Source organism: Cynoglossus semilaevis, chromosome 20 (assembly GCF_000523025.1).
Source record: "Cynoglossus semilaevis isolate Cse_v1.0 chromosome 20, Cse_v1.0, whole genome shotgun sequence".
Classification (NCBI taxonomy): Eukaryota; Metazoa; Chordata; class Actinopteri; order Pleuronectiformes; family Cynoglossidae; genus Cynoglossus; species Cynoglossus semilaevis.
In genome coordinates, this window is record NC_024326.1 from 6632079 (window position 1) to 6645351 (window position 13273).

Genomic DNA, 13273 nt, shown 5'->3' on the forward strand with positions numbered 1-13273 from the left:
GTCATCCTCCCTACGTTTCATTTCCTCCCCTCCATGACCCAGCATCCCCCTCAGCCCCAATCTGTCTTAACAAAAGTTCTCCTTACCTTCGCTGCAACTGCCAGGTAGAAATAACACATCACAGTTGCCGTCACGGGTAAAGCAAAGTTTGAAAAGGAGAAAAGGCCACACATGCACCCTGGAACGGACATGGCTTTTAGGCAGCAGATAATGGTCAGGGTCAAACCAAGAGAGTCGATAGAGTTGGCCCAGCTTTCTTTCTCTGCTGGAGAAGGTGAGAGTGTTTGCACTCCACACAAGGAGAAGGGGGGGTACCTTGAGATCTCCAAATAAGGGCAGAGGAATGTAAACAGCTGGGGCGTGGCTTAACATCAGGGGCGGGTCAGAAAACGGCGGTAACCCGAGCTCTTGTCCTGCATTAGGGGACTACCCCACTAGGGGGTGGAGAGTGGAGATGGAGGTGGGGGGGGGGGTGTAGAGAATGAAAACAACATTCCTGCAGCCAGAATTTTCACCGTGTAAAAGAGACCCTTTTTAATTAAAGCAGAAAACTGGCCTTTTCTACCCAGAGCTCCAGGCTGTTTTCATGAGAAGCAGCAGTTACAGAGCTTTTGCTCTTGTCATCTTCCTAATCTTTCCTACTACTTACTGCTGCTAAACTATGTGTAGGACATCTCAATGTAACAAACGGACCTTAATTTATCACTTAATTACAGGCTTCAAAAACTGTTTCACCTATTAGGACACATTCACATCAACAGACGCCAGCGGTCGGTTAACCAAATATGAACTAAACTGAAGAAAAATCACCCAAAGCGTTTAAATCCAGCAGTTATGATGTGGGGTCACTGTGGTTTCATAGAAGCCCTGAATAATCCAGCAATTACAGTGCAAAGATCAGTGTGACCAGAACTGCCCCCCCCATCTTAGTCACCACCATAACACAGACACACACACACACACACACACAGTTCTACCATCATCAATCAAAAGTGTAATAATGATCATCGTGGCCATTTTCTTCACCCAAACCGTTTAATGTGCATCCAATATGGAGACGGCGTCTCTTCATAACCGTATAGAATGTCAGTGATGATGAGTGCAGAGGAAAATGAACTATTAATCAATGAAACCACTTGAATATTTCTGCTGTTTTAAAGGATTATCATTGGTGTGGGGTTTTTTTTCTAATGGCAATTTTAAAAAAGCAAGATTTTGTTTGGCTGTGTGGTTTAAAGCTGGGGTTGGTTCCAGCTCCCTGTAGTACTGTAGTACTACATAAGGCAATAATGATGAATCAATGTAATGTTTGACATTGACAACACTAACTGTCAGGCCTGTCCGTCTCTCTGCTCTCCTGTTAACTTGTGTCACCTGATGTCCTGTGTATATGAACCTCCCTTCAGCACTCAGTCCTGGTAGAGTCATTGGTCAGTGTGGTTAGTGGTGCTGGTCATTTTGTTGTTGCGCTCATGTTCCTGCCTGGTCCTTGTATCCAGTGAGTGGATTTAAGTTTTGAACTTGTAGATAACGTTTCTGCACCTGATCTTGCTGCATTTGGGCCCTGCCTTCACTAAACACAACAACTAACTACAGTATATTAATCTCATGCCAAAGCATTATCAGGGATTTTCCCAGTTTGAAGTATGTTTAATACAAGGTGTGTTCACAATCTGGCTCGGGGGCTTAAAATGACCCTGTGATTGTTTTTTGTGGCTTAGCTTTTCTAATTTTTTTTTCAGTTTATTGCCCATCATAATTTGTATTTTAAAATGTATTTATTCTTTTGGCCCAGCAAAGATCTTATGGTTATCCAAAATAAATTTGGGTGATTTATGCCTTTTCATTGTCCTTCAGCTAAATTAGAATGTTTGTAGCTATGCAGTTATTTACATTTGACCTATTAGCAATCAGTGATGGTAGAGTTTAAGCCCTGGTAATTTCACTTTCCTTCACCAGCCACACAGTGTTAGCTCATCAATGAGCCACTCCTTCATCAACTCAAGTAAACAACTTTCCTGGAAAAACAACCTTTTAAATTCACCTGTTAATTCACAGGCGGTGATAAACACACACCCTCGCCGGTGATTGATTAAAAACCCATTGAAGTAAATGAGGTTCTATTTTCACAGCTTTAGCACTGTAGTGGCAAAGGGTTTTTTTCTTCAAACTTGCTCCTTTTTATCAGCCTCTCAGAGGCGAGCTGGGCCTGCCACTGGGCTGCTGGTAAGTAGATGTAGAATTCCAACAAAGCTCCCAGTCTTCCTTCTCAGATCTAGTGTTTACATGAGAAAACAAGACTGTAAATATCCCACATGAATGCTCTGGAATAAAGGGAAAGGGGGAAAAAAAAGATATTGCATCTCTGCCGATGTCTGTGCCGTGCTTTGATGGAACCTCGGCTGCCCTTTAATTGCATTCCCAGAGGTGAATATAAAATGGAGCGTGGATAAGTTAGGACGTTTACGGCGCAAATGACAAAAAAACTCTCATTTTAATCAAGCTGCTTATAAAAGCACTCAATGAATACTGGGAAAGGGCGGATCTGTGTTTTAATGTCACCACCACTTCACTCTATTCTGGGAGGTTGTTGTGAATTCTGTGGTTGAGTGGAGAGCAGCGACCGCAGCGAGGACGGGACGCCCCGACAGGGTGGCTCAGTGTGTGTGTGTGCGAGACAGTGTGTTTGTGTATATGTGTGTGGGATGGTTAAAGCAAGCCTTTTCATTTAATGAAACAACAAAATAGAAATCTCTTGAGAACAAGCTGCTCTTCCTCGGAAAACCAGCATTCCCCACATACAACAACACTCCTCCCTATCCGTCACACAGAAATAACAACGCTCATCATACCGGCCGTACTGCGACCAATAAGACTCTTCTACAGCTGAGGAGAAGTTGAGCTCCATTTTTTTTTTGCCCCACGCTATAATAAAAACGCGGGCAGACGCTGTGGAAACGCGACTTTATGCCCCACTCATGTGTAATAACTTACAGTTACAAACAACTCCATCGACCAATCTCGTGGTAACTGCGAGTGTGTTAATGCCATTGGGCCAAAAATCACTGAAATTACCATAAAAAACCAGACTTTATGTGAGTGTTATATAAGAGTAACTGAGCAACGTAACTGAACAGAGAACAGCCACAGCATTTACACCATCATTTATAACACGGCTAAAAACAACTGCTCACTCCTGGATGAATCAGAAACAAAACACACCCCATAATATCAAGCAGAGCAGATACTTCATAAAAACCTATGGAATTCTACACTGTCTCACACTTTTACAATGGTGTCTGAACAGTTGGGTTTAGTTTGGTGCTGTAGTAAAGTAGAGTCAGTGTCCAAGGACATTGATTTTTCAAGCAGACAAAACACAGATGTTAGTGATTTCTTTTTTTAATGAAGAGAAAAAGAACAAAAAGTGAAAGAGGAATTAAAAGCCCCGACCATCACCATGTCACTAACCGACAACCACTGACGTTACTGAGGTTATGTGTTAGCCATTTAGCAACATTAGCAACAGTACCTTCACTATCACAGATGTTCTGGTAGGAGTCCCAGCGTGTTAGAGCGTCGGTGATGTTGTAGTCCACTGTGACGTCTGCACCATTCTGCCACCTGTCAGCACCTGGACAAACAAAGTATTACAGTAGGAGCATTATCTGGCTGTTGTATTTAAGAACTGTACTGTAAGAAAATCTTTGCATGGAAAAGTCCATTGTTGCCCCTTTAAATTACGCTAGGATTCATAGAAAGTTATCAGGCTTAGAAAAGTAAAAAAAAAAAACACTTTTTTAGAATTGTATTTCATTTTAATTATTATAGTTGGTGACCCCTTGGATGAGTTAAAGTTGTTCTTATTTTTGGGTTAAAATTGTTGTTTCCTGTGGTTTTGTCTCGCAGCTGTTTGTGCAATTCACCAGTTGACCAAATCTGGAGCAGGACATTGGACGTTTGCTGCTTTAAAAAGAAATTGCTCCGTACTCTGTCTCAAATCCGCCCACTCACCGTTGTTTCTTCATCTTACATACATGCTTTGACTGGAGCTGTTATTTCTGACCCTGAATAGTTACTGCTCAACGGAATACAAGAATAATGCAGGTTTATTTCATGGGAGCTACTGTGTGATAAAACGTTTTTGAAGGTCTTGGTCCAACAGGGGAGAAAGGAAAAACTTTTAGGTGTTTTTTTTATAAAAGTGTTTTAGAGGCATCCTCAGAACTTTTCATTTCTTTTCCAGACGTTATTTAGTGTCCAGAGTAACACAGAAACATTTGCTCAATCCAAATGACTATTGTGGTACACGTGGCAACCATAAGCCAGTTAAACAGAACACAGATGGCGCTCTTTTTGTATTTGTCTGCAAAGTTGAATAAAATGCTTTTATTGAGAAACATCATTCCTAAAAGTTCAAACAAGTGAAAATAATGCCAAAATTTGATTTAAAATCCATTAAATTTTAATCAGCACTAAAAAAAAAAAACAATAAACGAGAGCTGTTTAATTTTGGTGACGGCGTAAAAATGCATTTCTTGCTGCTTATTCAGAATAAAAGGATAAAACTAAACAGAACTATCCAGTTTTTCTAATATTTTGGTGAATTTCAAACTCTGTGCTGGAGTTTAGGCGACAGGCTCATTTTTAAAAAAGGAGCAGTTGTGTTTTTGTAGGTGCAGGGCTCTGCTGCAGCACACGCTGTGTTTCTTTACCCCTCTGTCAGCACACACTTCACACTACATTTCCCCTCGCTAACATTCCACGTCCCCACTCACCAGGAGGCACTGGGGGAGGGACAGAGCACGGGACAACACGGGGAGGAAAAGGAATGGATGAAGTAGAATAAAAAAAAAACTTCAAATGTTATCGATCATATACCTGGTATTCTCTCCGGTCCCTCGGAGAACACCAGCTCCACTTTACCGTAGTCTGGAAATCTGCGATCTGGGAAGAGAAGTGAAGAGAAACACTGTCGCCATTCAGAAATGTAAGGATGAATGGTGTTGTTTGTGAGCAGAATTCTCCCGGCACACATTACATGTTTAGGAAAACAAAATGATTGCTCTGAAAGTGCCAAGTGTAAATTGAGTCCAGATTGACTGAGCGCCTGCAGACGCTTCCTGCAAGACAGGAGCTACTGTAAAGTGGCGGTGACACGTTGAGACCTGCTGGTTTTTTAAGACCTACCTTTGCAGGCAGCCTCCATGTCCTCTTTCTCAAACATGAGGTTGTAGCCCTGCACTGCTCCCGTGTGGAACTGCAGCCGGAAAATAACTTCGCGCTCAGACGTCAGATCGCTTTTGTGATAACATTTAATCTGCAGAAAGAAAATACACAAATGTTGTGATTCCTTCCATCAGTAGAAAGTGCTGTTTTATTTGTCTCTACTTTGTCTCGTTCCCTACCATGATGTCCCCTTTGAGAAGCTGGGCCGGCTCCAGGGTGATGCACACGCGGTCTCTGTGGCCTGGACCAATATGACTGTAACAAAAACAACACGCCAGCGAATTGAAACCAGTCTTTAAACAGCAACGATGACAGAAAGAGTTAGGAAATAAATTCACTATTTACAAATACACATTTATTCGATTTTGAATTGAAATGTTTGAGCCACATGTTGAGAAACACTTCTTACTAGATTCCAGATGAGTACACGGCTTGCATTCCCTGGTAAACTTTAATGTAGGGCCGACACACTAGGGACAGGAGAGAGAAAAAAAACTGTCAGACTGTTGTTTTTCTCACAGCACAGGTTTGATAAGCTCTTATTGTGCGAGGGGAGGGATTTCATCTCCACGATGTGACGAAAACCTTGTTGTTTCAGTCAAATCCGTAAACAGCAATTTACTAGCAAGCATGGGCGTGAATTTCTACGGCTTTACTGAGAAACTATAATGATGTTCTCCTCCACTGCAGCTATGGTTATCTGTGTCCTTCTATCTGTCTGAGCACGCACTGGTGTGTATTGAAAAAAAAAAAGACAGAGATATAAAACACAGATAAGTCTCTGTTTCTTTCGCTGCCTGAACTCTGATGTGGTTACGTCTGGATTCTTTCATGCCGTCGCGGAGGCAGCGACTGTGTTTTCTTTGGAATTGTGCAGCCGCGTGTGTGTGTGGCGGTAAATGATGTGAGTTTAACCTCCTGTGGCGTCGAAGTTTGGTATCCCGTGAAGGATGACACAGTGCAGGAACAGGGGCGAGGCGTTGATCTTCATGGATCCACTCAGAAGACTGTTCAGGATCCAAACGTAGCTGACAGGAAAACACAGAGCATTGGTCAGAACCAGGCCTCACACACACACATATCTGCTGCCTTAGTCAGGAGAATGAGTCAGGCTTTGACACACGCTTATGACTAGTGGATAATGGATTTCACAAGAAAATATTTAAAAAGAGAAATGTAGAACAGATTGAGAAGGACGTCGAAAGAAATTATTTCAAAAGAAAGAATTCAAATAATGTTGTACCTAATTACTACGTGTTAGCCAATCACCACACTTCATTTTTGAATCGTTTGCAGTGGTTACCAAAGTAGAAGGGCGGGCCTTTTGATCAGATTGTAGGAATAACAGAGATCAGCTGAGGTGTATCAACATACGGGGCGGTCAACAATTGTCCTAACGACAGCGACCGAGCCATCAGAGCCAAGAACTTCAGTTTGACACGTGAGTTTTAGCACATGTTCACATGTTTAATTTAAGACTGACTACAGGTCAGTTCTGAATGTGGTTTTAAACGAACGTCACATCAGAACATTTGTCATTGTCCTTGTTGTCTAAGATGACACTTTGGTTCAAATAAACACAACACGACAACAAAACAAGCCAAAGAAACCAGTTCATACCCGGAGCCATCATTGTCAGTGACGGTGATTCACGGTGACACGCAGGGTTAAGGTTACACCAGGTTACCATGGGATCTTATTCTCGTTACAATCATCAACAATGACAAAGCTTTTCCACGTAAGAGCCAAAAAACAGCACTAGAGCGGCCGGAGTGCACTATTGAATCAGGTGTGTCCGGGGACATGCATGTGTTTGAATGGAACCGTGGGACAACAGTGCAGCGGGGACAGCACATGGTGGGACGCATGTTGCTGCGGAGAAGGGCGTGCTTGTGTTTTGGGACTTACCGTTTCTGCGAGGGTGTCATCAGAGCTGAGACCTTATCATCGTAGTATTTCCTCATGGCGAAGCGATCCAGCGCCTGATCAGCACTTTGAGGGAGACAGAGAGCTACATTAAAGACTTAAAGACATTACGTCTGGAGGGAGATTATACTCTGCAGCTCTATAATTCAATGGCGTTAATCCAGACATTGCTGAGGTCACACAAACAAACCCGCGCATACGCATGTGTAATGGACATGGAGTGAAAGTGCTCGGAGAGACAGAGGATTCCAGCAGAGAGGAAGAGAATACAAGCCTTAGGTAAACACGGAGGGGGGACACCGAGAGGCCAGAGTGTGTGCACAGCTCTGGCCTATTCAGACGCAGCTAAAACCAACAGTCTTTTCACTGCAGTCCTTTCCTCCTGTTGTCCCTCGCCCTCTGTTCCCACTGAATCTGTTCTGTTGTAAATCTGCCTCATTGTGTTTCCATCTCTTCCTCCACCCGTCTCTTTTTGGCCTCCTGTCTTTCACTTTCACCTTACAGATGAGGGCAGTGTGGCAAACAGAAAAGTACTTTTCTGTGGTACTTTTTTACTCAATACTGAATATAAAATACAGTACTTATAGAGTACAGTAGTTGAAATACTACTAAAGATAGGGAAACACATAAATATCGCAGTTCTTAACTTTTACTTTACGCAGCACTGATCCTGTTATTGTTCTTTCTCACTAACTAGCTTAAGCAGGAGTTGGCCTTGGCCTAAAGCTGCCTACCTTTCCTTCATGTAATTAATGATTTATCTACAGTTTACAGTATTGAACTTATTTTGATATTGAAGGTACGAAAAATAAGGTGGCATATTTCATATTATTTTAAAAGTGGTGCGAAGAAGTAACAGTTTAATTTGTGCTTCTTCCTATAAAGCATATATCACCCTAAAAGTACAATGTTTCATTTTTATTTAATTGATACATCACTCTTTGGTAAAGCTAACAACTAACTTAACTTCAGACAAAATAAAATTTGAATATAAAAAAATGTATACATAATATATTAAGTATTTTTTAATGTAAAATAATGAAGTAATAACAAGTGTCACTTTAAAGAAGCTTTTTTTTCACCTTATATTTTACTGTCTCTTCCTATACTTAACTGGAGAGTAACAGGTATGTGCGCATGAGTAACTACAGATCACCTACATAAAAATATGTCAAGAAAATTGTTAAAACCCAACACTTGTAAGAAGCCCAACATCAGACTTCAAACTGTTAAAACCCAACACTTGGCTGAGTTCTTGACCGTTGTGTAAGAAGCCCAACATCAGACTTCAAATCCACATGCCACATGTCACAGTTTTTGATGCTAATGCTCCATAATGAACCAGTTCCCGCTGACTTTTATGAAACTGACACTGTGGCCAGAAGCCATTACATTAAATAACATGTTTTCAACTGGATTGGTGCAATTAAACACCGCATGATTCACGGCTGCAATTGTTTGGTTTTCCCTCCACTTTGAAAGAGGTGACTTTTCATTGATTCGCTCTCTGAATCACCTTGACCCTCAGTTCGGAGAGGTAACTAAATCGGCCATTGTTGGCTGATGACACTTTTTGCGGTCTGTGGCATGACTCTTACGATAATGCACAGTCACAGCGGGCTGTTGTCATCGTTTTCTGGTAAGCATGAGTGGGCAGACACGCCTCAGGAAAGGTATTAGTTTAGCAATAAAAATCTGAAATATGTAAGAAACTGTGTCACAGTTACCTGGCTGAGACGTCGGTGAAATGTACGAACGATGAGATGACTACGCCGATTCGACCCTTGCCGCCCTGTGAAACAGGAGAGAACAGGAGATGAGTCACTGCACCTTGATCACTCACAGTTTTGTCGTCGTTTTTATTTCTTTTTAATCATCCAGAACTATTTCGTTCAATCATTTTGACTATTTTTCCTGAACAGAAATATGTACAAATGAAACCAAGGTCAGTGTAGAAGTCATGTGTCCTCACCCTGCAGTGTATAACCACCACGTGCAGAGGGTCAGCGTTGAGCCAGCTCTCCATGGCCTTACAGATGGTGCAGATCTTATCTAGAGGTGGAGCATGAAGGTCAGGCCAGCCTGTGTCCAGGGTCTAAAAAACACATCATTTACAATGATGAGATACTTTGTCTTTGCAGAAAGCCGGAGGTCATAGAGGTCATATTCTCAGTGGTCATCGATCATAGCGTTCACTGTTGTTAGATAGAGCTGATCACAGGAAATGAGTCGTGAATACTTTTTTACTGAGATATTGGATGCTTTTGTTGAGCTTGAAGTGGGAAGGGAAATGTCTGCAAATGTTTTTATTTGTTTTGCACATTTTCTCAAACCTTTTCTTCAGGCTCACAGTCAGATTGCCAGAAAAACCCAAATGAGCACAGATGGAACTGCAGCTGGAAAATGTCTGGTTAATTCATCACGACATGGTTTACATGTGTCCTAATTAAGGCGCCAGAGTTTACCTATGTCCTGAAAAGGCCTGTTGTTGGGTAGAAAATCTGATGGTTTGTTGTTCATTTTAAAACACCAAATTAGATGGTCTATTTTTTATTCTGAGAATATTTAGCAGACATTAAATGGGAAAAATGGTAAAATAAAATTACCTTAGGGTTCATTCTGGTAAGGTCATGTCTTTTCTCTGATAAGTTGATAATCTACAAAAAATGAAAAAAAAAAAACAAACAAAAATAAAACAACTGAGATCAATCATTTTACATGAATAATCTGTGACTTGAGCTCAGACATCAGTACTACGGCACTTTGACTTTGAGGACAAAGTAACAACAAGCAGCACTCAAACCCACTCACTGACCAGGTAATTATCGGCGTGCTTGGACTTGAGCATTCGTGTGACATCCTTCAGGTTGTGCGCGTAAATCTCTTCGGAGCAACCCCGCGGGAAGGACACGGCGATGATGCGCTCTGTGATATATGTGAGGTCGAGTTCGTATCCCTCCTCCATCTTCACCTTTGGAAACTTCCTGTTGAAAATCAAATCACAGCAAATGTAAAACTTGATGAGTTGTTTTTTTTTTTTTGCCTCAGTTTTTGTCGTAACCATTCCTGCATGAGTACTGTGAGGTGACCCGACTTGGGTCAATATTTGACAACCAAAGTCCTCAGGTTTAGTCACTGTATCCAAGTTTCTTATAGATATTTCCAGTACAGACTGAATAACAGTGATTTGTTTACAAAGTACAACAGGCTGCTTCAGAAACACAGCACGAAAATCTATTCTTATCAGTTTTTGCCTTTGCGAATGATTTAGACCAGCAAACCTGGCAAAGATAAAAACACAAACTGATTGATCGAACCATGTGAGGTAAATCCCAGAGAAAGGACATTGTCCAATGAGAGACGTCCCTCCCACAGACACACACAACAGTGTTCAACAACCAGGATTAACTACAACTTTATTAAAAAGGATTTGCTGGTGTAATAATAATACACCAGCAAATCCTAAAGCAACATTTATATGAATTGTTAAGTTGAAACTTTCGAATGTTTGTTATTATTGAAATGATCAGTGTTGGTCTCAAAAAAGTAGTCCAAAAGTTGGAACACATTCTCAAAGCTGCCACAGCTCTAATCATTCATCTGAGTGAACACCATTTGTTTGTTGTGATTAAACATTCCACAGTCCAGAATGTGTCTCACGATTACGTTTGCGCCGACTGCAGACTACAGCTCGACACTTTTGAATGGAGCCAGAGAAGTAGCCATGGTTTAGAGTGGAATGAAAGAGAGCGTGTGTATGAAGAGGTCATCACTGGGGAAACAGGACTGGGTGCTGTGTGTGTGTGTGTGTGTGTGTGTGTGTGTGTGTGGCTGGAGCTGGAGAGAGTGGTGGGAGTGGGTGTCCTTGGGGATTGTTGGAGCTAATAGTGGGGTTGGACAGTTTCCCCCCGGTGACTAATGAGAAATTAATGAACAGGTCCGACCCCACTTATACCCTGTGTATCTCTGGGTCACGGCTCGGGGAGGAGGGCAGAGTCAAGATTTAGATTTATCAAAGTAAACTGTTATAAGAAGGCGTTTTTCGGGGGTTGCTTAAAGGGGGCAACGTGATACAGGGGTATTTCTGGAGGATTATGTTCAATAGATATATGTTGTCATCAAACTCAAGTATGTGAAAAATAAACTTCATGAAAATGGATTTCTACAGGGATTTAGTCCCGTTTAGAGGAAAACAGATAATAAGTAAAGACAGCTGATATAAGTTGATACTTGAAAACTAGACAATCCAACAGAGCCTTAAAACACACAGTATGAAAACTAAGTAACAAAAAAAGTAAACGTGAGAATTTGTGAATTATAGCTGCTAAGCATAAAATTAGTAGCTAAGAGTTAGCTCAGACCAGAAAGAGAACGAGAAAAGAAAATAGTGTTAAATTATCGAGAATTCAAGTGACAACAATTCCCTTAGCCCATTGGCTGATTAATGACATTACTATTACTACTATTACTGTTACTATTTATTATGACTGAGCTACTAGTTGCAAAGCTACTGAAAAAACAGCTAATGTTTGCTTTATATTTGACAGATAGATTGATTGTGGTGGTAAAGGTCCGTAGGTCAAAATGTCAACAAAAATATATAATTTATTTGTCCAGAAATAATTCCATTAATTCATCAAATAGGTGAAACTAAATAGTGATATAAATCTATTAGATATCCAATTATGAATGTCTGGTAATTATACATAATGATTAAAATATCGAGTGTGTCCCTCAGACGTGCCGCTTTTGCCACTTATTATTCAGACCAACAAGAGATACTTGTCACAGCGTGCACTGAAGATAATTGTTCTTTAATTTGCACTGACTGTTCGAGGCAGAGCATTAGCTCACAAAGGAAGACTAAGCAGTGCCAAGGAACTCAAATCCTAAGCCCACCCATGGCACTGGGTGCTACTCTGGTACAGTGTAGGGGTGAGGAGATGCAAACACGTGGGTTGCCAGATCTTCTCAGAACAAGCTGAGACAGGTTTACTAAGGTCAGGATGTTGGGGGATTAGGGAGTGTCTGGCTCCCCCAGCTCCACACGCTGCAGGTAAGAGCTTGACTCGGCTGCACGGATGCTCCCAGCCACGCTCACACATGCACGATCAGGTCAAAATACCTTCTGCTCAATTACCCCGAGCAAAACTCAGGACATATTAATCAATCCTTCCATTTCTATGAATGTAAAAAAAAAAAAAAAACAGAGGGGGAGGGATTTAAAAACCAAAGAGGAGGCCTTTTCTTTTTAACACGGATGCTCCCAGCCACGCTCACACATGCACGATCAGGTCAAAATACCTTCTGCTCAATTACCCCGAGCAAAACTCAGGACATATTAATCAATCCTTCCATTTCTATGAATGTAAAAAAAAAAGAACAGAGTGGGAGCGTATTAAAATACAGAGACGGAGCCTTCTCTATTTAAGGAGCCACACCCTTCACCTGGCACACGTGGTATGGAATCTTCCATTTTGTATGAGCAGGTGAACCATGAGATGAAAGAGGGCAGCATCATGTGATACAGCGTGAGGGGCAGGGATGTGTGTGTGTCTCACGGTCCAGACCTCTCTGAGAACAGTAACTGTTTTCAGAACTCAGCTGTGGCAACAACAGTTGGCGGATTCTCTGCCTGTCCTACTGACAAATAATAAGGAATCTCTCCCAGGCCTGTGGGTGAAGCCACGGCAACCAGAATCCATGTATGGTGAAGGTTTTATTTGTAAATGATTGGACCGGTTGCTACATGTCTACAACTGGATTTTCCATCAGCAGTCCCCGTGTGGTCATCATGCAGATTGTTTTCACATATTTGAACGAACTAGTCAAGGGAACATTTTTATTTATGAAACTGTTATATTCAAAGTTTAAAAAAGATAAATTTTAATGATTATAATCAAGCCGTAGAAACTGGATGTTCTTAACAAAAAACACTTTACTGAATAGTGTTATGAAACAGTGAGGCTGTAAAACCTCCTGGAGAAGCTGAAACCAACAAACTTCAGTCTTCAGTTACCAAAATGACAGACTTGAAACGACGTCATCCATCCATCTTGGGTTGAATTGACAGGATGAAATCATCCCAAAATTAATCACAGAAAACTGCACAAACACA

At 41.4% G+C, this 13273-nt stretch overlaps 1 protein-coding gene across 3 annotated transcripts in view; it reads right to left on the minus strand.

The window, feature by feature from the left end:
- Positions 1-13273, minus strand: part of LOC103396288 (tensin-3) — a 29351-nt gene that overhangs the window by 12854 nt on the left and 3224 nt on the right. For 2 of the 3 annotated variants that reach the window (XM_017042572.2, XM_008334312.3), the window contains exons 2-12: positions 9971-10139; positions 9762-9812; positions 9128-9250; positions 8883-8947; positions 7138-7221; positions 6145-6257; positions 5639-5699; positions 5409-5484; positions 5191-5320; positions 4882-4947; positions 3533-3634 (exon numbers count right to left, since the gene is read on the minus strand). In XM_017042572.2, coding sequence (XP_016898061.1) covers positions 3533-3634; positions 4882-4947; positions 5191-5320; positions 5409-5484; positions 5639-5699; positions 6145-6257; positions 7138-7221; positions 8883-8947; positions 9128-9250; positions 9762-9812; positions 9971-10120 — 1021 coding nt within the window. In that variant the 5' untranslated portion in view covers positions 10121-10139. The remainder of the gene's footprint in view (positions 1-3532; positions 3635-4881; positions 4948-5190; positions 5321-5408; positions 5485-5638; positions 5700-6144; positions 6258-7137; positions 7222-8882; positions 8948-9127; positions 9251-9761; positions 9813-9970; positions 10140-13273) is intronic. The other variant, XM_008334314.3, reaches the window with a different exon arrangement.